Source organism: Ranitomeya variabilis, chromosome 6, assembly GCF_051348905.1.
Source record: "Ranitomeya variabilis isolate aRanVar5 chromosome 6, aRanVar5.hap1, whole genome shotgun sequence".
NCBI classification, from domain to species: domain Eukaryota; kingdom Metazoa; phylum Chordata; class Amphibia; order Anura; family Dendrobatidae; genus Ranitomeya; species Ranitomeya variabilis.
In genome coordinates, this window is record NC_135237.1 from 91,145,783 (window position 1) to 91,172,898 (window position 27,116).

General features: G+C 43.7%; 1 protein-coding gene across 5 annotated transcripts in view; it reads left to right on the forward strand.

The window, feature by feature from the left end:
• The window catches only part of PALS2 (protein associated with LIN7 2, MAGUK p55 family member), a 118,656-nt gene that overhangs the window by 74,988 nt on the left and 16,552 nt on the right, over positions 1-27,116 (forward strand). For all 5 annotated transcript variants that reach the window (XM_077268780.1, XM_077268782.1, XM_077268781.1 and 2 more), the window contains 2 exons: positions 19,241-19,402; positions 25,716-25,918. In XM_077268780.1, the coding sequence (XP_077124895.1) occupies positions 19,241-19,402; positions 25,716-25,918 (365 nt within the window). The remainder of the gene's footprint in view (positions 1-19,240; positions 19,403-25,715; positions 25,919-27,116) is intronic.

Below are 27,116 nucleotides of genomic sequence, written 5' to 3' on the forward strand. Positions count from 1 at the left end.
GAAGGTGAGTATATAACTATTTTTTATCTTAATTCATTTTTTTAACAGGGATATGATGCCCACATTGCTATATACTATGTGGGCTGTGCAATATACTATGTGGGCTGTGCAATGTACTACATGGGCTGTGCAATGTACTGCGTGGGCTGTGCTATATCCTACGTGGACTGTGCAATATACTACTTGGGCTGTGCAATATACTACGTGCCTGTGCAATTTACTACGTGGGCTGTGCAATATACTACATGGGCTGTGCAATATACTACGTGGGCTGTGCAATTTACTGCGTGGGCTGTGCAATTTACTGCGTGGGCTGTGCAATATACTGCGTGGGCTGTGCAATATACTGCGTGGGCTGTGCAATGTACTGCGTGGGCTGTGCTATATCCTACGTGGACTGTGCAATATACTACTTGGGCTGTGCAATATACTGCGTGGGCTGTGCAATATACTGCGTGGGCTGTGCAATATACTGCGTGGGCTGTGCAATATACTGGGTGGGCTGTGCAATATACTGCGTGGGCTGTGCAATATACTGCGTGGGCTGTGCAATATACTGCGTGGGCTGTGCAATATACTGCGTGGGCTGTGCAATATACTGCGTGGGCTGTGCAATATACTGCGTGGGCTGTGCAATATACTGCGTGGGCTGTGCAATATACGGGCTGTGTAATGTACTACGTGGGCTGTTATAAACTACGTGGCTGTGTTATATGCTATGTGGGCTGTAATACACCCCGTGGGCTGTGTTATATACTATGTGGCTGTACTATATAGTCCGTGGGCTGTGCTATATATTCCGTGGACTGTGCTTTATACTACGTGGCTGTGCTATATACTACGTGGCTGTGCTATATACTACGTGGCTGTGCTATATACTACGTGGGCTATTATATACTACATGGCCGGCCGCGAACAATCAGCGACAGGCGCAGTCCGGCTTCGAATTGGCGCGGGATTTGAACCACGCTTCGCTAATTGGTCGCGGCCGGCCGAATCCTGTGTATTCAATGTATTATTCTAAAATCTTCATCTAAATAAACTGCATACATATTCTAGAATACCCGATGCGTTAGAATCGGGCTACCATCTAGTACTTTATATGCATCTTCATTGAATCCTCATGTGAATCTCCTGTAAAGTAAGACCTTGAGGATAAAAATCCTCAGACAAAAAGTAACCTCTCTTGGCCCCGACTACCATCACTGCAGCATTGTAGACTACAATATTATTAGATGACCGGACTAATACTTGGAAATGAAAAAGGCCGCCCTTTCTGGACATTTATGGCACATTGACATGATATGCCACAGACCCTGGGACCCTTGTGCATTTTTTTTTAACACGGCTATGTTCACACGTTTTTGCTGTGTGGGTTTTTTTTTATTATACAAATTTTAAGCTGCCTATAAAAAAAAAAGTTTTGCTGTGTTTTTATTGCTGTGTTTTTGCTGTTCCTTGTGCATGTTAATAAAGTTTAGTGGCCCAAACAAAAGCCTGATTTAACTTCCTTAGGTTTTTTGCAGCAAAAACTGATACCTGCGTTTTTTGTGGAAATGTTTATGTACCCATTGTTTCCTATAGCAAAGTCCAAAAGAAAAAATACAGAGAAGGGCGGAGGTTGCTAAAAAGTAACCAGATAGATAAAAATTGTTAGACAAACATAGCAAGTCCAGCACTGTATCACACTTATAGGAAAAGATCAACATGTTTCGACTTGTCTTATTCATGAAGTCGCACTTGTGTTTTAGATCATTGTTCTGCTGCATTACCCACCAGCAAGTCCACCTCTGAATGGCTTAAGACAAACAAAATTAAGACTTTGGAGTGGCCTAGTCAAATTCCGGACCTTAAGCCAACTGAGATGCTGTGGCACGACCTTAAAAAAAGCGATTCATCCTCAGAAACCCTCCAATGTGGCAGGAATTACAATATACTCAGAACGGTGACTGCTGGTGGGGAGAATAAAGATCGTTTTCTACTCTTTCTTTCCGGTCCCCGGGCAGCATAATAACGCCCTTAACCTGCAGATTAACCGCATATCTGCAGGTTAACAGCGTTATTTCTGGTGATGGGTTCGCTTTTAAATTTGTTTGGTGAACCGAAACCTTTCAGTGTGACAAACATGCAAAAGAATAGGAAATAAAGAAGGAGGCTAACACTTTTTCACACAGCTGTATGTATTATAATTTCTATTGGTGTAAGTATGTATATGTAGTGACAGTATCAATATACTATATTTTTCGGACTATAAGATGCACTTTTTCCCCAAAATTTTGGGGGGAAATGGGGGTGCGTCTTATAATGCGGATATGCCTTACCAACCGCTGTGGAGCAGGGTCCCAGAGTCGCTGCTGGAGGAGGCTGGAGTGGAGCGTTGCTGCAGGCCATAAGCTGGGATGAGGAAGTGTTTGTATGTGCGCTGCTGCCGATGTTCGCTGGTGTGGGGGCTCTGCCGACATTTTGTGAAAGCCCAGAGCCCCAGCACTTACATGGTTTACTATGCGATGGACTTCGGGAAAATGGCTGCCAGGGGGCGGCGCATGCGCAGATTGCGATCTCTGCACCAAGTTCTCAGGAGATGAGATCTCAGTGCTGAGACGAGTCAGACTGCCTAGTGCAGTCGAAACACTTCGACTGGGTCATGTCGACCATGTAAATTTTTCTTTTGTATGCACCATATTTTCTTTTGAAATAGAAAAGGAAAATCCAGTCCTGTTGAGCCAGACTCCAATTTTTTTTCTATTATCCATAAAGTGAGCTGACTTGTCAAAATTGCGGTGATGTCACTGAGAAGCCGCGAAGAATGAGAGCAGCGGTGTGGGAGTATATTACCCCTTAACGACTGCCGATACGCCTTTTAACGGCAGCAGTTAAGGGTACTTATTCCTCAGCGCCTCTTTTTAACATCGCTGAGAAATAATGTTATAGTGCCCACCCAGCGTAGGAAAATCTATGGGGTCTCTGGGGTAGCCGAGACCCCGGAGAACATGATTCAGATAGGATTTTACCGGCCGCAGTCTTTTGATCAGTTATTTACCAAATAACAGCAATCGCAAAAAAAGAAGTCTGAGTTTCCATTTATTTCTTTCTCCTCTGGTATGATCTTGCATAGAGAGAGAAGAATTGGGTCCCTCACCCCTACACCCCCCCCCCCCCCCCCCCCCCCCCCCCCCCCATCGTGGTACCCCCGGTGTCCCTGGCCTCTCCGGCTCTGTCCCTCACCGTCGTCTTCCTGGAAGAAAATGGCAGACGCATGCACAATGCGCCCGCCGAGATTTGCCGGCCGTAAACAATAGGATATTTTTCCTATTGGTTCATTTTGATCATCAAAAGCAAGCGCTAACACCGGTCCATCAACTGAAAAATAAAGTTATGAGTCTTTAAAATTTGGTTTTGGTCACCATTTTCTTTTTCTTACAAATGGCCCCAAAAATGTTTCTCCACTTTAAACTAAAAAAATAAACAATTTTATATGTAGATTAGTGCCATAATTGTGATGACATCTTGTTATGTCTTAAGATAAAAATGACCTGATTATGATAGAATCACTTGGTTGTTTTTTTTTTTTTGTTCGTTTTTTTCCAGTTTTACTGCACTAGGTTTATTTTTTATATTTAACAAAAATGGGTGGAAAAAAAGAGCCCTTTTATATGGCTGTATTGTCAAAAAAGACGTTATTGCTCTGGAGACAATAGGGGGTGGGACACACAAAAAAAATCATCCAGGCGCCAAGGGGTTATTTGATGCCAGTGGTCGTAATAAAGACTGAAATCTAGAAGTAAACCCTCTAAGATTTTAGCGTGACATTTCTATGCTTATTATGTTAGTGTGTTAGGAAAAATGCCCACAATCTTGTTTGTGACAGAGCTGGAAGGGCTGTACTTTGTTTTCCTACACAGCTTGGAGGGAGTGACGTGGGAGCGGAGGGAACCATAGTGTCTCACACAGACTGGTTTTCCATGAAATGTCCTGTACAGGGAAATATTTGAAGGTCTGTATTTTTGCATTTTGCAAATGACGCTGGCAGGCAGTTATATGTAAGGCTACTTTCACACTAGCGTCGTTTGCAATACGTTGTTAATGTTGTATAATGTTTTTTCCCCATAGATGAACATTACCGACGCATTGTGACGTATTGCCACATGTCGCAACCGTCGTGCGACGGTTGCATCGTGTTTTGGCGGACCGCCGCCACAAAAAAAGTTACATGTAATGTTTTTTTGCGCGTCGAGTCTGCCATTTTCGACCGCGCATGCGCGACCGAAACTCCGCCCCCTCCTCCCCGGACCTTGCAACGGGGCAGTGGAAGCGTCGTAAGACTGCTTCCGCTGCCCACGTCGGGCATTTCTTTCACAGCATGCGTCGGTACGTCGGCCCAACGCACTGCGACGGGCCCATACCGACGCTAGTGTGAAAGCAGCCTAAGCGAAGGTTCTCCTAACGTAATTCTTAACCAGTACCGCAGGCTGCTTATAGCCCACGATGACCTTCTCTCTATCACCCGGGCAGATTCCCAGGGACCATGGTGCTTAGGCCAGCAACTGTATTTAAGAGCTGGTGGCCATCAAATTTCTTCTTGCTCTGTAAAAAAAAGGAATTACCGTATATACTTGAGTATAAGCCGAGATTTTCAGCCCAAATTTTTGGGCTGAAAGTGCCCCTCTCGGCTTATACTCGAGTCACGGTCAGCGGGTGCGGGGGAGAGGGCGCTGAGGCATACTTACCTGCTTCCGGTGCTCCTGGCGCTCCCCCTGCCCGTCCCACGGTCTCCGGGTGCCGCAGCTCTTCCTCTGTCAGCGGTCACGTGGGACCGCTCATTAGAGAAATGAATATGGACTCCACTCCCATAGGGGCGGAGCCGCCTATTCATTTCTCTAATCAGTGGTGCCGGTGACCGCTGACAGAGGAAGAGCTGCGGCACCGAAGACCAGCTGTCCGGGGGAAGGAGCGGGACGCCGGGAGCAGGTAAGTATGTCATATTCACCTGTCCGCGTTCCACACGCCGGGCGCCGCTCAGTCTTCCCGGCGTCTCTCTCTCCGCACTGACTATGCAGGTCAGAGGGCGCGATGACGCATATAGTGTGCGCGGCGCCCTCTGCCTGATCAGTCAGTGCGGAGAGACGCCGGGACGGGACGCTGAGGAGCTGCAAGCAAGAGAGGTGAGTATGTGTTTTATTATTTTTATTGCAGCAGCAGCAGCACAGCTTTCTATGGCACAGCTATGGGGCAATAATGAACGGTGCAGAGCACTATATGGCATAGCTATGGGGCAATAATGAACGGTGCAGAGCACTATATGTCACAGCTATGGGGCAATTATGAACGGTGCAGAGCACTATATGGCACAGCTATGGGGCAATTATGAACGGTGCAGAGCACTATATGGCACAGCTATGGGGCAATAATGAACGGTGCAGAGCACTATATGGCACAGCTATGGGGCAATTATGAACGGTGCAGAGCACTATATGGCACAGCTATGGGGCAATTCTGAACGGTGCAGAGCACTATATGGCACAGCTATGGGGCAATAATGAACGGTGCAGAGCACTATATGGCACAGCTATGGGGCAATTATGAACGGTGCAGAGCACTATATGGCACAGCTATGGGGCAATAACGAACGGTGCAGAGCACTATATGGCACAGCTATGGGGCAATTCTGAACGGTGCAGAGCACTATATGGCACAGCTATGGGGCAATAATGAACGGTGCAGAGCACTATATGGCACAGCTATGGGGCAATTATGAACGGTGCAGAGCACTATATGGCACAGCTATGGGGCAATGAACGGTGCAGAGTACTATATGGCACAGCTATGGGGCAATAATGAACAGTGCAGAGCACTATATGGCATAGCTTTCTATGGTAAAGCTATGGGGCAATAATGAATGGTGCAGAGCACTATATGGCACAGCTATGGGGCAATGAACGGTGCAGAGTACTATATGGCACAGCTATGGGGCAATAATGAACAGTGCAGAGCACTATATGGCACAGCTTTCTATGGTAAAGCTATGGGGCAATAATGAATGGTGCAGAGCACTATATGGCACAGCTATGGGGCCATAATGAACGGTATGGAGCATCTATTTTTAATTTTGAAATTCACCGGTAGCTGCTGCATTTTCCACCCTAGGCTTATACTCGAGTCAATAAGTTTTCCCAGTTTTTTGTGGCAAAATTAGGGGGGTCGGCTTATACTCGAGTATATACGGTAAACTGGGAAGAAAAAAAGCGCAATAGGGTCTTACGCAATTACAATGGGGTGTCACGCAAAAGGGGAGATAAACTCACCTTGCTGAGTTGGTTAATGGCAACACATAAACGCATCTAACAACTGCTGCACAGATACCGGTCGAAAGGACGACCACGGGAATGAGGAAAACGATCGGAGGTATCACTTATCTGCTGCTGAGATAAAATCCTTAAAATCAAATCATTTATTAGAACAGGTTTACAAGCCAACGCGTTTCAAGGTCACACCCGACCTCTTCATCAGGACAAACCTGGACCAGTTTCCCGTTGTTTTCCTTATTCTTGCTCTGTGAGCACGTGCATGCAACGGTCACTACTGAATGCTGAGGCGAGTACATTGAAAGATTACATCTTGACACCAGTGCCAGCATCAGGACATACTTTGTGGGTAGAGGTGGTGCACGAGGATGGTATAAATAGCCAAAAGGCCTTTGGCAGAAAAAATGTTCCCTGCCATAGGTGAACAGGTGTGTTTACAACCCGAAGTGTGTGTTCATTTTAGGGGAAACAATCTTGGAGCTGCAGTCCCATACTCCACATCAGGCCCTAAGGCTACGTTCCCACATTGAGTGTTTGGCACTGAAAAATTTCTGCACCTATTTAAATTGGGTTACTTGCAGTTTTTCATTGCATTTATTTTTAAAGTGCCTTTTTATCACTTTTTTTTGTATCTTTTTGGTGTGTCAAGCTTTAAATATATCGTCTTTGTTTTTCATTCTTCCTGGTATTTGGCTTTGACAAAACTTTGATATACTTGGGTGCTGATTACATGCCTTTTTGATGCATTTCCACTGCTCTAATGCACTAAAAGTGCATGAGTTTTTTGCCTGTAGTTTTTCTGCATCTAACGCAAGACTATGGAAAAAAATCCGTACAGAAAACTCTGTGTAATCGAAAGAGGAATTGTTATGCTGTGTATTTGAAACGCGTGCCACAGGTCAGTTTACACTGAGTAAAATTAAAGCAGTTGGCAGAAGATCTCTATAGATCCCATCCACTTTGGCTATGTGCACACATTGCAGATTTGAGTGCAGAATTTTCTGCACAAAATCTGCATCTCCTGGCAGAAAACGCAGTTTCAGATTTGATGTGTTTTCTTTGCGGATTTTGTGCGTTGTTCCTGCGGATTCAGTGCGGATTTCATGCGTTTTGTTGTTTTTTTTTACCCCTGCGGATTTCTATAATGGAATGGGTGCAGAAACGCTGCAGATCTGCACAAAAGAAGTGACATGCTCCTTTCAATCCGCTGCGTTTTCTTTGCGGAATTTTCCGCACCATTAGCACAGCATTTTTTTTTTTTCCTATTGATTTACATTGTACTGTAAATCACTTTGCGGATCTGCAGCGTTTCTGCACGGAAATAAATGCTGCGGATCCGCAGTAAATCCGCAAAATGTGCACATAACCTTAGACACTGTTTTTGCCACAGCAAAAATACCAAACGCTTATTGTGGGAATGTAGCCTAAGGGGCTGATTCATAAGATTGGCGTTTCATGCCCCAGTCTTAATGAAGGGCTAACTGGAGTACAATTCACCAAATACATTAATGCACGCCACTTAATGAGCTTGGTGTGTCTTCCGCGTGGTGTGCGCTCACCAGTAATGCTATATACGTTGCTCAAAAACTTTTCGTGTTGTCAAATGATTCTGTCCGAGAGGGAGAATATAATGTTTAATACAGAAAATCACAAGTCACAAAATAAAAAAAAAAAACTTGAACATTGAAAACTATGCCATACTGGATTCCGGGCACCTGCTAATCACTTTTAAACGAAGGGCAAAACCAGACTAACCTGTGATTAATTGGAAATAACTCTTTCTCCACCTTGAATGGTGACTTTAATGCCTAAAAAAAGCCAGTTGTAATCCCTGTTTCTTGTTCACAATGGCGTAGACAAGAGTTGTCTAATAATACCAGAAATGCTATTATCACCAAGCACAAGCGGTCTAAGGGCTAAAAGATTATCTCCAAAGACATTGGCATCCTGGCTGCAACAAGTGAACATTTTATCAAGAATTTTGCTGCTCATAGATCAGTCAAGAACTTTCTAGAGTGTGGTGGAAAAAGGAATATTGATGCGAGAATCATATGAAATTTAGTTTGGAATGTGGCGACAACCACATAATACATCCAAAGAGCTTCAGGCTGAACTGAAGACATTTCCCATAACCCATTCCTTACGTCACCAAATGAGCAAAACAGGGCTGTATGGGAGAAGGACATGTAGGACCTCACATATAAAAAGAATTAATCTGATCGGCGTAATCAGAAACTACAGAATTACGTTGTTGTTTTTTTTTGTCGCCGCAATATTGCAATAAAATGCAATAACAAATACCGTATATACTCGAGTATAAGCCGAGATTTTCAGCCCACTTTTTTGGGCTGAAAGTGACCCTCTCGGCTTATACTCGAGTCAGTGTCAGCGTGGGGTCGGCGGGTGAGGGGGAGCGGCGGCTGTGATAATACTTACCTGCTCCTGGCGCTGTCCCTGCATGTCTCATGGTCTCCGGGCAGCGCTTCCTGTGTTCAGCGGTCACGTGGTACCGCTCATTAATAATGAATATGCACGCATATTCATTACTCTAATGAGCGGTACGTGACCGCTGAACACAGGAAGATGCCGCCGGCTCCCGGAGGCCATCTGACAGTGAGACGCTGCCAGGGACCGCGCCGGGAGCAGGTGAGTATATCAGGGGAGGGGGGAGCATTGCGCGATAGTCACCTTCCTCGTTCCACTGCTGTGGGCCGATTTGTCTTCCTTCCTCTGGCTGTGACTGTACATGTCAGAGGGCGCGATGACGCGATTAGTGTGCGCTCCACCCTCTGCCTGAAGTGTCAGTGCCGAGGATGGAAGACAGCAGCGCGCAGCGATGGAACGTGGAAGGTGACTGTCGCAAGTGCCGGGGGCCTGAGCGAAGAGAGGTGAGTATGTGATTTTTTTTTTATTTTAATGGTAGCAACAGCAAATGGGGCAAATGTATGGAGCATCTTATGGGGCATATATGAGGAGCATCTTATGGGGCATATATGAGGAGCATCTTATGGGGCATATATGAGGAGCATCTTATGGGGCATAATGTGTGGAGCATCTTATGGGGCCAAAATGTGTGGAGCATCTCATGGGGCCACAATGTATGGAGCATCGTATGGGGCCACAATGTGTGGAGCAACTCATGGGGCCATAATGTATGGAGCATCTCAATGGGGCCATAATGTGTGGAGCATCTTATGGGGCCATCAACCTTTATGCAGCATTGTATGGGGCAAATGTTTCTGTGGAGCATCTTATGGGGCCATTATTAACCTTTGTGCAGCATTATATGGGGTATATTGTAATATGGAGCATCTTATGGGGCCCATCATGAACTGTATGGAGCATTATATGGGGCTCCTGATTCAATATGGATATTCAAAAGCACTTAACCTACTGATGTCTCAATTAATTTTACTTTTATTGGTATCTATTTTTATTTTTGACGTTAACCGGTAGCTGCTGCATTTCCCACCCTAGGCTTATACTCGAGTCAATAAGTTTTCCCAGTTTTTTGTGGCAAAATTAGGGGGGTCGGCTTATACTCGAGTATATACGGGTAAATATCGTATCTACCCCAAAATGGTATCAATAAAAACATCAGCTTGGTGAGCAAAAAATAAGCTCTCACACCGCTCCAGAGCCAAAAAAATGGAATCGCTATGTGTCTCCGAATCTGGCGCCTTTTTATTTTTTTTCTTTAACAAACTTTGCTTTTTTTTTTTCCCCAACTAAATAAAAAAAAACCAACTATACATATTTGGTATCTGCAAACTTATAACATGGAGAATCATTAAAGGGAACCTGTCACCCCGTTTTTTCCGTATGAGATAAAAATACCGTTAAATAGGGCCTGAGCTGTGCATTACAATAGTGTATTTTGTGGACCCTGATTCCCCACCTATGCTGCCGAAATGCGTTACCAAAGTCGCCGTTTTCGCCTGTCAATCAGGCTGGTCTGGTCGGATGGGCGTGGTGACATCGCTGTTCCTTCCCCCAGATCTTGCTTATTTTTTCCGTTGGTGGCGTAGTGGTTTGCGCATGCCCAAGGTCCGAATCCACTTCATAGGTGTGGAAAAAGAGCGCGATCTGCGCTATTCCCCTGGTGATCGGTGGGGGCGGCCATCTTCCTGTGGCCGCGCGTGCGCAGATGGAGCGCTCTGCTGCCCGCGGCTTCAGGAAAATGGCCGCGGGAAGCCGCGCGTGCGCAGATAGAGATTGCGGCGGCCATTTTCCTGAAGCCGAGATGCGAACTCTGTTTCAGGAAAATGGCCGCTGCAATCTCCATCTGCGCACGCGCGGCATCCCGCGGCCATTTTCCTGAAGCCGCGGGCAGCAGAGCGCTCCATCTGCGCACGCGCGGCCACAGGAAGATGGCCGCCCCCACCGATCACCAGGGGAATAGCGCAGATCGCGCTCTTTTTCCACACCTATGAAGTGGATTCGGGCCTTGGGCATGCGCAAACCACTACGCCACCAACGGAAAAAATAAGCAAGATCTGGGGGAAGGAACAGCGATGTCACCACGCCCATCCGACCAGACCAGCCTGATTGACAGGCGAAAACGGCGACTTTGGTAACGTATTTCGGCAGCATAGGTGGGGAATCAGGGTCCACAAAATACACTATTGTAATACACAGCTCAGGCCCTATTTAACGGTATTTTTATCTCATACGGAAAAAACGGGGTGACAGGTTCCCTTTAAGGCAGGTCAGTTTTAGAATTAAGTGAACAAGGCAAAAAAAAAAACAACTTGCAGAACAAATGTAGAACTTCACTCTTTCGCGATTTCAGTGGACTTGGGGGGGGGGGGGGGGGGGGGATAAAAAAAACTGAAAATCTCAAGGTCTTGAAGGGGTTGCGATCTAGATTACTGCTATGAGCTTTTGATGCTCGCTGTATCTATTAGTCTATGGGAACAGATATGTTTGCTGTAGACTTTCATCAGGGGTCTGTTCAACGACACACTTACTTTCATTGATTGCTCATTGCTGACTTATAAATCATTCATTGCTGTAGTGCAAATATGGCATTTGAGATCATCCTCGCGCTCCTATAAAGCCTGGCTGATAAACATTGCTGGAAGGAAGCGATCTGAATGGCTTAGTAACACTTGTAAAGTACAAAACACGCGTTAAGTTTGAGTTTGTTGCCCTTTCCTGACATATATGGATAAAGGTTGGTACATTTTATTAAATATATTTGTCGTAAAATGGATTAGTGAACTATATGCAGATCGATGTTGAGTAGCTACTTTGCTGTCTCTGGAACTGGTGGCTTTGGATGTGTTAGGTGAGCTATCAAATCTGAGGATTATCGGGGCATTTACATGCAAATTGTTCTTCCAAGAATAGGAAAACTAGGTTTGAGCCAAACTGAATGGGATCTACGGCAGAATAAACTCCCAGAGCACATATCGAAAATGTACACAAGAATGGATAAGAGAAAAAAATTCACTGTTAGGCTACGTTCACATTTGCGTTGTGCGCCGCAGCGTCGGCGCCGCAGCGCACAACGCAAACAAAAACGCAGCAAAACGCATGCACAACGCTGCGTTTTGCGCCGCATGCGTCCTTTTTTTAATTGAATTTGGACGCAGCAAAAATGCAACTTGCTGCGTCCTCTGCGCCCAGACGCGGGCGCCGCAGCGACGCATGCGGCGCAAAACGCAAGTGCGACGCATGTCCATGCGCCCCCATGTTAAATATAGGGGCGCATGACGCATGCGGCGCCGCTGCGGCGCCCGACGCTGCGGCGCCCTCCGCTAATGTGAACGTAGCCTTAAATGGACCAGCAACGAATCTAGAAGTTCACAGGTAATGAGACTGACGGGGCTGAGGGCAGGCCTGCTCGTAAAGGACTACAGTTCCATGGTTTCTCCTCTCCCACAGACGTTGTTTCTATTGTCCGATGCCTGCATGTCCCTCTTTTAGGAGGTATAAGGGTACTGTCACAAAGTGGCACTTTGATCGCTCCGACGGCACAATCCGTGACGTTGCAGCGTCGCTTGATTATCGCTCCAGCTTCGTAGACTGCGGTCACACGTTGCAATGCACGGCGCTGGAGCGATAATTTCATGACGTAGTTGCGATGTAGAAGTCATACGGGACATTGGGAATATCGTGCACACCTTTGTTACACGCTGCGATCATGCCGCCACAGCGGGACACTTGACGACGAAATAAAGTTTCAAACGATCTGCTACGACGTACGATTCTCAGCGGGGTCCCTGATCGCAGTAGCGTGTCAGACACAGTGATATCGTAACTATATCGCTGGAACGTCACGGATCATACCGTTGTAGCGACCAAAGTGCCACTGAGTACCCTTAGTCAGTGCTGTAGCTACTCTATACACACAACACACCTACAGGGAAACTGTTCTGCTTACTGCACGCAGTGCAACATGCTGCCTAGCATGAGAAACCCAATCCTCCAGAGACTAGTCGTGATGGGAGATTCAGGAGACAAGTGTTGTGTGACAGAAAGGAGGAGATTTGTGCACAGGCTTACGTGTGTGCCTCACTTTGGCGAATGTTATTAAAGGGTTAGGGAGTATTGAACTGCATCTCCAAGACTCATTTCCCTAAATTGAACTAATCACTCCCGCTTGTAATTAGACCTATGCAGTTATGACTACACATTGAGGAAATGCAGAGAAAGTACTTCCCTACTGTAGTAATACAAACTTTTTTTTTCTCCTCCATATTTTGATGGCTTTTATCCAGGAGATCATTTTTTGTCCTATTACGGGTGTTCTATGCATGTTAGTGTAATGGCATAAATCAGAAGTGACGTGTTTGGATATCCCTTTCTATACATACATGTGTTATCATATGGGCTATTCTTGCCAATCCCACGATTTGGCCTCTTCTGCCTGGATTCAGAGATTTGTCCACACAGGAAAGGCATCTCATGTGTTTCTGCCTTCATTGGAACAATTTAATGTGGTTGGAAATCAAACCCTCATAATCAGATATGGGCTGCTGGCAGGCGGCCTGGCTGATAACGATCCTGGTGACTCAGTAAATAGAATTTTCTGTTACAAAGGGGAAAGTTCCTTGGTGCAAATTTGGATTAGTTGATCGATGTTGCTGCTTTTATCGTGAACATGAGCTTTTGGCAGAAGAAGAATTTTGTCCAGCAGATTAATGCCGATGTTTGCCATTTCCTAAAAATGTTTATTCCGGATTCTTGTAAACATTGTGCTGTCATCTGGGCAAAATACATAAATTTGATTTACATCCAAACTTTATAATTATGCTTGTTATCTCTATGAATACCATTTATAAATCTAAAAACTGACCGACCCTTCCAAACAGAAAAAGACAAGCATGAACAGGTGAAAGCTAAGAGAGACACTAACAAACTAAAGCTGCACTCTGAAACGCAATGGTATGTAATCATTGAATATATGAAATGGGACCTGCATTACTGCTGTAGAAAACATGTTAAGAAATTAAGCTACTTAGCGCACAAGTTTAGCCAATTCATGTCAGCCAACAGCCAGCGACAAGGTGTATCCCTTTGTTGGGACCCTAAACCTAACATGATGCCTCTTCATGCTAGGTTTGGGGTCCCAGCAAAGGGGTACGCCTTGTCGCTGGCTGTTGGGCTGACATGAATTGGCCAACTTGTGCGCTAGGTACCTTCATTTTTTTAACATGTTTTATACAGCAGTAATCCAGGTCCCATTTCATATATTCAATGCTTATATATTAAAGCGTTTCAGAGTGCAGCTTTAATTTGTTAGTTAAGCATAATTAGTGTTTCACTTGTTGACAATAATTTACACATTGCCAATAAATATAATTCCTAACTAAAGATTCCAAAATATAACTTTTAATAAAATCTTTTAATCAGTATGTATGATATGAAAAATGTGCACAATTAAAATCACAAAGTGCACATTTTTCATAACATATATACACTGTGTTCCAAATTATTATGCACATAGAGTTTAGGAGTGATAAGGTTAGAATTTTTTGTTTGTCATTTAAACTCATTGATGGTGATGTGTGTCAGGGCTCTTTATATCACTGAAAGCAATTGCAGATACCTGTGCACATTAGTTTGGCAGGTGTGTCCAAATAAAGGCAAGACTACTTAAGGCTGTTCCACATTATTAAGCAGCCTCCATTTTTTGCCAAAATGCGAAAGAAAAAGGATGTGTCGGCTGCTGAGAAGCAACAAATTGTGGAGTATTTAGGTCAAGGCATGACTACAATCAACATTGCCAAGACACTTCATCGTGATCATCGCACAATCAAGAAGTATGTAGCTGATTCCCAGCACACACGTGTGCGTGCTGATAAGGAAAAATTGAGGACTCTTTCCAACAGGCAATTGCATAAGGTTAAAAGAGCAGCTGCAAAAATGCCTTGTCATAGCAGCAGACAAGTTTTTGAAGCTGCTGGTGCCTCCAACGTCCCCAGAACAACAAGATGCAGGGTCATTCAGAGGTTTGCAGCTGTGCGTAAGCCATCCTGTCGACCACCTCTATCCACTGCACACAAGCAGAAATGGCTCCAGTGGGCCAAACGATACATGAAGACTGACTTCCAAACTGTTTTGTTCACCGATGAGTGCCGTGCAACGCTCGATGGTCCAGATGGATGGAGTGGAGGATGGCTGGTTGATAGACACCCCATGAAAATATGGCTAAGGCGCCAACAAGGAGGAGGTGGAGTAATGTTTTGGGCTGGAATCATGGGGAGAGAGATTGTCGGCCCCTTTATGATCCCTGAAGGGGTAAAGATGAACTCCATAATCTATGTGGAGTGTCTAAAACAACACTTCCTGCCATGGTTCAAGAGGAAGAACCGTGCTTTCCGCAGCAAGATCATTTTCATGCATGATAATGCACCGTCTCATGCTGCAAAAAACACATCTGCATCTCTGGCTGCTATGGGCATAGAAGAGGACAAACTTATGGTGTGGCCACCATCTTCCCCTGACCTCAACCCCATTGAGAACCTCTGGAGCATCATCAAAAGGAGTGTCTATGATGGCGGGAGGCAGTTCACATCTAAGCAACAGCTCTGGGAGGGTATTCGGTCCACATACAAAACAATTGAAGCAGAAACCATCCAAAAACTGACAAATTCAATGGACGAGAGAGTTCAGAAGCTTCTTTCGAACAAGGGGTCCTATGTGCAAATGTAACATCACCTAGAATAAAGTTTTCACTTGAAAACTGTTTGATTTCATTTTGTAATAAGCTGATAATGCTTATAACTTCACAATTGACCATTTTTTTGTTCAAAATAAAACAAAAAAGGTTGAAAACTCTGCTGTGCATAATAATTTGGAACATGCATTGAGTGTTTTTTTTTTTTTAAAAGATACTGTTTTCATAGGTAGTTTGCTCCAAAACATTGCAATTATACTAGAATAGTAGATGACTGGAAAATAACAATGACTGCAATTCAGATAGGTAATTTAGAGAAAATATGAGGAAATATTACTTGCATAATAATTTGGAAATTTGGAACACAGTGTGTATATATATATATGTGTGTGTATATATATATATATATATATATATATATATATATATATATATATATATATATATATATATATATTATAAGTAATTTATTAAATATGGCCACAGGCCACATATTGTTGCTTATTGTGTATTTGAACAGCACATTATTGCTTATTAAAACAAATGAAACGGCTGCCTCCCCAACATGTTTCACCATTACTGGCGTTTTCAGCTGTAATGAGGATGCAATAAGCAACAATATGTGGTCAGACAGATTCAGATTAGTTTCAGCCATTAGTGTGAGATCCTTCTGACAGAATGAATAGTATACTGCTAGTTAGGTAGTTAAGTCAGGTAGCAGTGGACCTGAATATTAATTTTAGATAATTCTTGGGTTCAACAACCCTTCACCATTTTATAGGATAAAATAAACTACCGTAGTTATAAGAGTTAGCTGCCACTGGTGATATAACATTATACTCAGCTACTTAATATTTAATATTAAAGGGAACCTACCACCCCGTTTTTTAAAAATTAGATAAAAATAGTGTGAAATAGGGGCAGAGCTGGGCTTTACATTAGGGCCTTTTCGGTGCCTTTACACCCCCGTTAGGCTGCCCAAATACCTTTGTGAAGTGGCCGTTTTCTGCTGTCACTCAAGTGGGTCAGGTCGGATGGGCGTGGTCACAGCGCTGTTTGTCCCCCAGGATCCTGCTCATCATTACGTTGGTGGCGTAGTGGTGTGCGCATGTCCAAAGAAGATCCACTGCCCAGGAGATATAACGGCGCGGTCTTCGCTATTCAGCCGTTTACCGGTGGGCGCGGCCATCTTTCCTGTGGCCGCGCCTGCGCAGATGGAGCGCTCTGCTGCCCGGGACTTCAGGAAAATGGCCGCCGCGATCTCCATCTGCGCACGCGCGGAATCCCGCGGCCATTTTCCTGAAGTCCGGGGCAGCAGAGCGCTCCATCTGCGCAGGCGCGGCCACAGGAAAGATGGCCGCGCCCACCGGTAAACGGCTGAATAGCGAAGACCGCGCCGTTATTCATCTCCTGGGCAGTGGATCTTCTTTGGACATGCGCACACCACTACGCCACCAACGTAATGATGAGCAGGATCCTGGGGGACAAACAGCGCTGTGACCACGCCCATCCGACCTGACCCACTTGAGTGACAGCAGAAAACGGCCACTTCACAAAGGTATTTGGGCAGCCTAACGGGGGTGTAAAGGCACCGAAAAGGCCCTAATGTAAAGCCCAGCTCTGCCCCTATTTGACACTATTTTTATCTAATTTTTAAAAAACGGGGTGGTAGGTTCCCTTTAAGAGTCTGAATAGGCCATATGCAAAGCATTCTTGTTGTGAGATATCGGTGCGTGTGTGTGTGTGTATATGTATGTATGTGTGTATGTATGTATGTATGTATGTATGTATATATATATATATATATATATATATATATATATATATATATATATATATATATGTGTATATATAATCATATATTAGATTATATATTAGATGGTGGCCCGATTAGAATATGTATATATTTTATTTATGAAGATTTCAGAATAATGCAATGAATACACAGGATTCGGCCTGCCGGGCGCGACCAATCAGCGAAGCGTGGTTCAAATCCCACGCCAATTCGCGTCCGGACTGCGTCTGTCGCTGATTGTTCGTGACCGGCCGGGCTTGACTAATCAGTGAAGCCAGGGCCAACTCCAGGTTTTTGAGGGCCCCGGGCAAAAGTCTCACAGCCCACGTAGCATATAACAGAGCCACGTAGTATATTGCACAGCCCACGTAGTATATTGCACAGCTACGTAGTATATAACACAGCCCATGCAGTATATAACACAGTCCACGTAGTATATAGCACAGCCCACGTAGTATATAGCACAGCGACGTAGTATATAACAGCCCATGCAGTATATATCACAGCCAACATAGTATATAACAGCCCACGTAGTATATTGCACAGCCACGTAGTATATAACACACCCCACATAGTATATAGCACAGCGACGTAGTATATAATGCAGCCCACGCAGTATATTGCACAGCCCACGTAGTATATTGCACAGCCACACAGTATATAACACAGGCCACGCAGTATATAACACAGCCCATGTAGTATATAACACAGCCCATGTAGTATATAACACAGCCCATGTAGTATATAGCAATGTGGGCACCATATGCTTGTTAAAAAAAAACAATTAAAATAAAAGTTATATACTCGCCTTCCGGCGCCCCCCGCGGATCCAGCCCAGGCGTTTAGCGATGCTCCTCGCGACGCTCCGTTCCTAGTAATGCCTTGCGGCAATAACCCGTGATGTAGCGGTCTCGCGAGACCACTACGTCATCCTCTCGCGAGACCGCTACGTGATCTCGAGTCATTGCCGCAATGCATTCTTGGAACCGGAGCGTCGTGAGGATCGGGAAAGGTGTGGACGCCGGAAGGTGAGAATGTTTTTTTATTATTTTTAACATTATACGTTTTTACTATTGATGCTGCATAGGCATCATCAATAGTAAAAAGTAAAGCGGTGTTTAAATGCCGCCCCAATATCGCTGATTGGTCGCGGCCCGCCGTGCACGACCAATCAGATACTTGGGATTTCCGTGACACAGACAGAAGGAAGTTATAGACAAACAGACGGAAGTACCCCTTATAAATAAATATATATAATTGTCTATTTATATATTTTGTGTGGGGTATGGAGCGCCAGAGAGGCCATATACATTACAGGCTGACTGGATCAACTACCCTCCTTATTTTTGTGTGAATAGTTATCATAGAATATGCGTCTCTACTTAAGAGAAATAAGGCCGTTACACTATTTGTGATTTGAATTGTGCACAATTTTCATATCATATATATTTATTAAGTTATTATTTTTCACTGATTCCTAGAACTAATTTGGTGGTTCACTTGTTGGCAAGCCACCTTCTATGTGAAAAGAAGTTGAAATAGGGAAGCAAAACTTCTATGGCCAGGTTACTCTGGCTTCTGGTTACAACACCATATTTAAGTCTATGGAGGGGAGTGAGGCAAGCAGATCATGCTGCTATTTTCTAGTAAGTATTTGGCGCCCCAGAGCTGGATTCACAGCTACACTGCTCAGTACTGCTGTATAATGTCCAGGACCGCAGGAATTCTTCATATCTCTGTGCTCTATATGAAAGATATCATAGCAGTCAGTTGCCCCCATTTGCTTAGAGTAAACTAAACATTAGAGCCTGCTGAAACATATGAAAATGTGAGATGCAAATCCACACACGACACTTATTCTTAAAAGCTTCATGACACAGATACATGAAGACTTAGACATGGTGAAACACCTCCGGTCTGGTGTTCTTTATTTTAATATTGGTTTGAGTGATGGTAAATGCCAGTGTTTTTGGTTTAAGTTATATGATTAATTTTGTAACTTTTCACTCTTTATAGAATTTGACCGGCATGAGATTCAGATATATGAAGAGGTAGCGCGTATGCCCCCATTCCAGAGGAAGACTCTGGTTTTAATTGGAGCACAAGGAGTGGGCCGAAGAAGTTTGAAAAACCGATTGATAGTCATAAATCCCACCCAGTTTGGGACGACCGTTCCCTGTAAGTTGTGAAGCTTTGTTGTGACTGTTATCTGGTATCCCACTGCAGCAATCCATCGATAATGTCTTAGAGAGTCAACTGTGCGCAACCACAAACTGAGGCACACGACAATGACATGCAAACTCCTTTCATATTGGAATTACAGCTTGTACATATTCCTCTTTAATACATTAAAAATATAACCTAACCACCAGCATTTTCACCTTTAGTATAAAAGAAAAATAGACCTGCACTACAATGAAATAATGCAGAGTTTTGTGCCATACACCAAAAGGAGTACAGTAATTGGAATGCGTTTTTTAGGATTCTCTCTCTCTCTCTCTCTCTCTTCTATGCTTGATTTAGGTTGTTTATATGGATATAACGTTTTGATATTCATTGCTTTATTTTGTTTTTCGGTAAACCTTGTATATTGTAGTATATTTTTGCATTTACTTTTGCTGCTTTGAGAGACAGTCCTTTTCACCTTTTTTATTATGACGTGGTGATTGTGCTTTGTTACGAAAAGTATTCCACCGCTTTTTTTATTATTATTCCTGTGCATGTTTTGGAATTAATAAAGTATCTTCTCACTTTCTTGGACATTCCTCCATGTATTGTCTTATTTTGGGTTATTGGTGGCTGATATCCACCCATCTCTCCTCCACCCATTCCATATTCATCTAAGTGGAAACAATCTCCGTGTGAGATATGTGATATTTTAAGCAAGCCATCGTCCATTGGAAGCGCTGTGTAGATGGCGGCAGGTGTATGCAAATTTGTATATCTGAGTACTACACTACGTAGCTCTAACTTTTTTTTGGAGGGGGTGCTTTCATGCTGACTTTTTTGCATATTACAGCTGGTTACCATGTTTTACAGTAAACTTTTTCTGATTAGAGTCTCTTCTGTCTCCACCTTCGTAGCATTTCAAAGTTGTCAGGTGTTATAGTTCTTTATTTACAGAGTGATTTGTGCTCTGCTATTTTTTCCAGCAGAATAAATGATGATTTAGGTGTGCCATACTGAAATTATTGCCTGGTGCCGTTTTTTGTGGCAGCTGTCACATGTTATGTTGTAAAACCACAAAGCTGCACTTTTATTTGGAAATGTTGTTTTTCCAAACTGCAGGATACTAATAACCCAGTATTTTTAATTCCTATTGCCTTTCAGTGGTCGTATTGGAAATATTAAAAAAAAAAATAATTATATATATATATTATTTATTAAGATAAATCTCTGGCCTTCATTTTAGTTGTTTTGTGGAGCATTAGTTTAAAATGTCCAAAATTCACAGATTGAGCACAGACTACAATTCCAGAGCGGCCACGGTTCTCCTGACCTAAAGGGTATGTTCACACTGGGTGTTTTTGCTGTGTTTTTTTCTGCAGCAAAACCTGATTTCTTGGCAGGAAAGAAACTGCTCAAAAACGCATTTTTTGGTGTGTTTTTTCATGCGGTTTTGGTGCGTTTTTTCATGCAATTTTGGGGCTAACTAGTATCTTTTTGCATGCTAATAAAGTTGAGTGCCCCCAGAGAAAAAAAAAAACTACTTCCAGTAGAACCATACCTCCTAGATCCTTTGAAAAGCCGGCAATTCATCTGCCGCGTACAGTCAAATTACAGGGACAGGTTAGAATAGATATATACACATATAATACATGGATGGATAGATAGATAGATACATACATAGATGGATAGATATATATTACGTAGATATATGTTACATAAATGGAAGAAAAGCTGCCAATTCAGCCATGTACAGTGAAATCACAGCAGGAGCCGACAGGATAGAGATGGATTGCACACAATAAATACAAATAGAATAGGTAGATATATAGATGCCAGTGACAAATACAATTAGTACAGTGTGCAGCTTACTGTACATGTATTTAGTTATTAAAAAATTATTTTCCTGAAAAAAAAATGGAATGTACTCCTGCGTAATTTTTTTTAACCAGCAGAGGCAAAGCCGACAGCTGGGAGCAGATGTTTATAGCCTGGGAAGGGGGTAATACCCATGGAGCTTCCCAGGCTATGGATATGAGCTCATAGCTGTATGCTTAGCCTTAACTGGCTACTAAAATGAGGGACCCAAAAAAAGATCTAGAGTCCCCTTATAATTAATAACCAGCAGAGGCTATGCAGACAGCTGTGGGCTGATATTAATAGCCTAGGAAGGGGCCATGGATTTACGCCCCCCCATCCCCCTAGGCTAAAAACATCAGCTTTCAGCCACCAAAAAAAGGCGTATCTATGAGATGCGCCAATTCTGACACTTAGCCTCACTTTTCCCACTTGTCCTGTAGCAGTGGCAAAAGGGGTAATAGTGGTGGTGGGGGGTTAATGTCACATTTGTATTGGCAGGTGACATCAACCCCCAAGGTTAGTAATGGAGAGGCGTCAATATGACGCCCCATTACTAAGCCCATAGTCATATTACAAAAACACACACACCAAGAATAAAGTCCTTTTAATTTAAAGAAAGACTCCTTTAATAAATCTTAATTATACAATACTTATAACCTCACCTAATTCCACTGAAGCTCTCGTTCTCCTGTAATAAAACAAAAATAAAAACCATATCCCTCACCTGTTCGTCGTTCCGTCCCACGCCATAACCCATGTCTAGGGGATAATTAGCGCCAAGATGCGACCGTCCAGGTGGAGAACAACTGATGAATGAGCTAATGTGAGTGCAGCGTCGGTGACCAGCGGTGACATCACTGAGACTGCGTTCCCAGCCAGGCTTAACTGCGGTTACCTCGGTGAGATCGCCGCTAGCACCGTGAGAAAGTCGCACAGTGCAGAGGAGAGTTCACCGCAGTGACAATACAAAGGTGACATCAACCCCACAAATATAAACCCCACTTAACCACCACTACAGGGCAAGTGGGAATAGATGGGCAAAGTGCCAGAATTGGCACCTCTAATAGATGTGCCTTTTCTGGGCAGCTGAAAGTTGCTATTTTTAGGCTGGAGAGGCCATTGCCCCTTACCAGCCTGAGAAATACCATCCCCATCTGTCTGCTTTAGCAAGGCTGGTTGTCAAAAAGGGGGACCCCACGCAGTTTTTTTTAAATTATTTAAATTAATAGTGTGGAGAACCTTCTATTCTTGCTAACACTGACGGCTGAGGGTTGCACACACCCCCCCCCCCCCCCCAGCTGTGAGTTTTGCCTGGCTGGTTATCAAAAATAGGGGATGATCTACACAGGTTTTTTTTTTTTTAATTATTCACAGTAGCTGATGAATACTCCCATCCTCTGCTCCTGCTCTCACTGTTATTAGCGGCAGCAGGTGTCGGATGATGGGAGAGATAGTCCCATCAGCTGACACCAATGACCGGAGGTAAACTTTATACCTCCGATCACAGCTCAGCGCTCACGCTGTCTTTTGACAGCGTGGGAACTGCTGCTCTCTAACCAGCGGGGATGGTTTCACCACCGACCAGAAGCAGTGTTTGCTGCGCTGTTATGCATATGTCAAACACTTTTACATATTCACAAAAAAATGCTCGTAATGACTGAACTCATACACCTGAAGGGCACGGCACCACTAAATATCATAACATCTCACTAGCGAGTGATCAGATTGAATTCAATGATCTCCACAGTGGTGCTTTGATAAAACCAATTTTTTTCATAAAGATTAAAAAAACAAAGTATACATCATAAGAAAGGTACATAGTCCAGAAAAAAGGGACTTCACTTCCATTGGATATTTTCAAACAGTAGCTGCATACATAACAATTAATAATATTTTGCTCTTGGTGATATGCCTAAATAAGTGGCAAGTGTATCAATCTCAAATGAGAGTTTGGTTACCATACCCTAGACCCTAGGCATATGTAAAAGCAAAAAAATCTCTATTGACTCATAATAGGGTAAAGCTAGGTTTGTCCCTGTATATCGTAGTGCACTACAGTCAATAGTACTAACATGCAAACAAATAGAATAGTAGTTAAAGCTTATATACCTAATATGCAGCAACGTGAAATTCCTCGGTGTCCCTCTGCCCCGACGCGCGTTTCGCAATGCTACTTCGGGAGGTGTCAAACACTGTATTGTCGGGCCCCCCATTCAAGTGAATGGGGTTCAGGTCCGTTCTGCTTGATGACAGGCTGTATGAACGCATCATGCAACCATGCAAGCCTGCCATCTAGATGTAGCAGAGCTGACTTTGAGGTCACATCCTGCTAAAAAAAAGTCAACCCGCGTATTTGCAGTGTTTTTTCACCATCCATTCAAGTCAATGGGTGAAAAATGCTGAGTGACCTGCTCTATGTTAAAAAAGCACTGCAAAGTGTCAAAATCCTGATGACAAAAAAACCAATGTGTGTGCATGAGATTTCTGAAAACTCATAGGCTTTGTTGGTACTGTAAAAAGCACTTGAAAATTAGCATATAACACACAGCAAAAACGTCCATTGTGAACATACCTCCAAACAACCACTTAGCCTTATGGTGAGGCTGTTGAGTTCAGAACAAGACACCCACTGCCGGTCAGAACACTCTGGTCCCTTTTGTTATAGAATTATTTACTTTATTTTTCACTTCGATTTTTTTTTTTTTTTTTTTTTTTTTCTGATTGTCAGAGTCTAAAATGTCTCATTTTCTGCAGTGATTCAATGTTATACAGTGAAGGATGCATGAGTGCCTGCAGTATACCATTCTAACGTACATTAGGGGTTTTCCAAAATGTTTAGGAAAAATTCCCAAAAAGCGGATGATATATTAAAATTTTCAAAATAACTTTCTCACCTGATAAAATTCCCACTGCTCCAGTAGCGCCCCTTAGGTGGGTCTGCTTGTCTTTATTAGCTGTCCTGTGGGGATGACATTGCGACTACCCTCAAAGGTTATTGCTGCAGCCATTCGCTGGTCTCAGTGGCCATGTACTGACTATGCTTCTATCACCACTGAAGCCAGTGACTGGCTGCAGGAATTATGTGAGGGTAGTCACAACGTCATTTATTACAGGGCATCTAACAAAAATGTGGGAAATTTACTAGGTGTGTAATAACATTTTAATGCTTTGCCTGCTTTTTGCCAATTTTTTAAATTGTGGGAAACCCATATATAATTTTGTTCCCTTGTCAGTGATAAGTACAAGTTATGAAACATTAAACTTTGCAGTATAGAAGCCTAATGTCACGAGTGTGTCACGTTAAGCTGGGACATCTGGGGTAGAACATCTCTGCGTATTGTGAATCACAGATTTTCCATTTGGCCTATATTAAATGAATTAGGTTTCCTTTGGTGCTGAAGAGGTTAATGACCCTGTTTATGCTGGTCAGAAACTTGCAGCTCAATTTTCAGCTGCTTCTGATCGGGTTACCTCTTCCTATAAGGCCTGGCCAGACCCTTTGTCTTGCAGTGAAAGCTCTGCTTCCTTGCTCTGAGGAGACGCTGTGCTTAGTTAGAGTTCATTGTTGCTACTGGAGATTCGTCGTCTTGTGCTGTGTGCTTAAGCGAAGTGTTTAGGGAGTAGTTTTGTGGAGGTGTTCTGTAGTACGTGTGCGTTTATCTTTCGGTCCCTGTTCCTGTTTAGTTTATTCCTCCCTGTCTCTATTTTCCTCCCTATTGTTGCTTGGTGCCTTTGTATGCTAGAGGGTTTCTGTTATCCCTGTTTTGTCTTCTGTGTCTTGTTTACATTACATTTCTGTCTCAGGCTTCATGGGGTGGGAGAGGAAACAGACCAGGGATTAACAGGAGCATAGTGAGGTCGGAGACTTGGGCCTCTCTACCATCAAGAGTACCCCCAGGGCAGGGATGGTTAGGGTCCCATTTCCAGGGACAGTTTGTGCCCCCCTCCTCTACCTAAGACCATCACAGTGTGACACCCAAGGGGAATGTTTGCCAGAGCTTGTAACAGTGTGCACACTGTGAGAACGGTTAGAAGTCGTAGTGCAGATATCGTTGTATTCTGCTTCCCATCAGGGTGTGGTTTACTTTTGACTATTAGAAGTAATGCGAAACTGAAAGGATCAGAATATCCTGCCATTCATGGTTCTTCTAAATGTACGAAACCCAGCTGCAAGCGAGACTTCTGGGAACCCCAATGTGTCCAGTATTATGAGATTGCTGCAGTTATTCAGCACCTGTTTTATATTGTCACAGAAGCTGTGTTGGTTCTGCTACAACTACCTAACGTTCACCTTCAAGTCCACATCCTCTCTGAAGAGGAAAACATAATGCCGAACATCCGCAGAGCCTCGCCACGGCGGACATGCATTGTTTTGAGTATCTCTTGCTTTCTTGTTTTTCTCTAACAAACCTACAGAATATAAACCTTGTATCCTTTTCTCTTTTTATATTTAAATTATGTATAGTCACTTCACGCAAGCCACGGGAAGATGAAAAAGATGGGCATGCATACAGATTTGTGTCCAGATGTGAAATGGAGGCCGATGTAAAAGCTGGCAGATACTTGGAACATGGGGAGTATGAAGGAAATCTGTACGGCACCAAGATCGATTCTATTCATGAAGTCGTAATGGCTGGACGGACTTGTATATTAGATGTAAACCCTCAGGTACTGGGTCATATTTTTATTTGTTGCATGCATGTACAGTGGGGCAAAAAAGTATTTAGTCAGTCAGCAACAGTGCAAGTTCCACCACTTAAAAAGATGAGAGGCGTCTGTAATTTACATCATAGGTAGACCTCAACTATGGGAGACAAACTGAGAAAAAAAAATCCAGAAAATCACATTCTGTTTTTTTATCATTTTATTTGCATATTATGGTGGAAAATAAGTATTTGGTCAGAAACAAAATTTCATCTCAATACTTTGTAATATATCCTTTGTTGGCAATGACAGAGGTCAAACGTTTTCTGTAAGTCTTCACAAGGTTGCCACACACTGTTGTTGGTATGTTGGCCCATTCCTCCATGCAGATCTCTTCTAGAGCAGTGATGTTTTTGGCTTTTCGCTTGGCAACACGGACTTTCAACTCCCTCCAAAGGTTTTCTATAGGGTTGAGATCTGGAGACTGGCTAGGCCACTCCAGGACCTTGAAATGCTTCTTACGAAGCCACTCCTTCGTTGCCCTGGCGGTGTGCTTTGGATCATTGTCATGTTGAAAGACCCAGCCACGTTTCATCTTCAATGCCCTTGCTGATGGAAGGAGGTTTGCACTCAAAATCTCACGATACATGGCCCCATTCATTCTTTCATGTACCCGGATCAGTCGTCCTGGCCCCTTTGCAGAGAAACAGCCCCAAAGCATGATGTTTCCACCACCATGCTTTACAGTAGGTATGGTGTTGGATGGATGCAACTCAGTATTCTTTTTCCTCCAAACACGACAAGTTGTGTTTCTACCAAACAGTTCCAGTTTGGTTTCATCAGACCATAGGACATTCATCCAAAGCTGCTCTGGATCATCCAAATGCTCTCTAGCAAACTTCAGACGGGCCCGGACATGTACTGGCTTAAGCAGGGGGACACGTCTGGCACTGCAGGATCTGAGTCCATGGTGGCGTAGTGTGTTACTTATGGTAGGCCTTGTTACATTGGTCCCAGCTCTCTGCAGTTCATTCACTAGGTCCCCCCGCGTGGTTCTGTGATTTTTGCTCACCGTTCTTGTGATCATTCTGACCCCACGGGGTGGGATTTTGCGTGGAGCCCCAGATCGAGGGAGATTATCAGTGGTCTTGAATGTCTTCCATTTTCTAATTATTGCTCCCACAGTTGATTTCTTCACTCCAAGCTGGTTGGCTATTGCAGA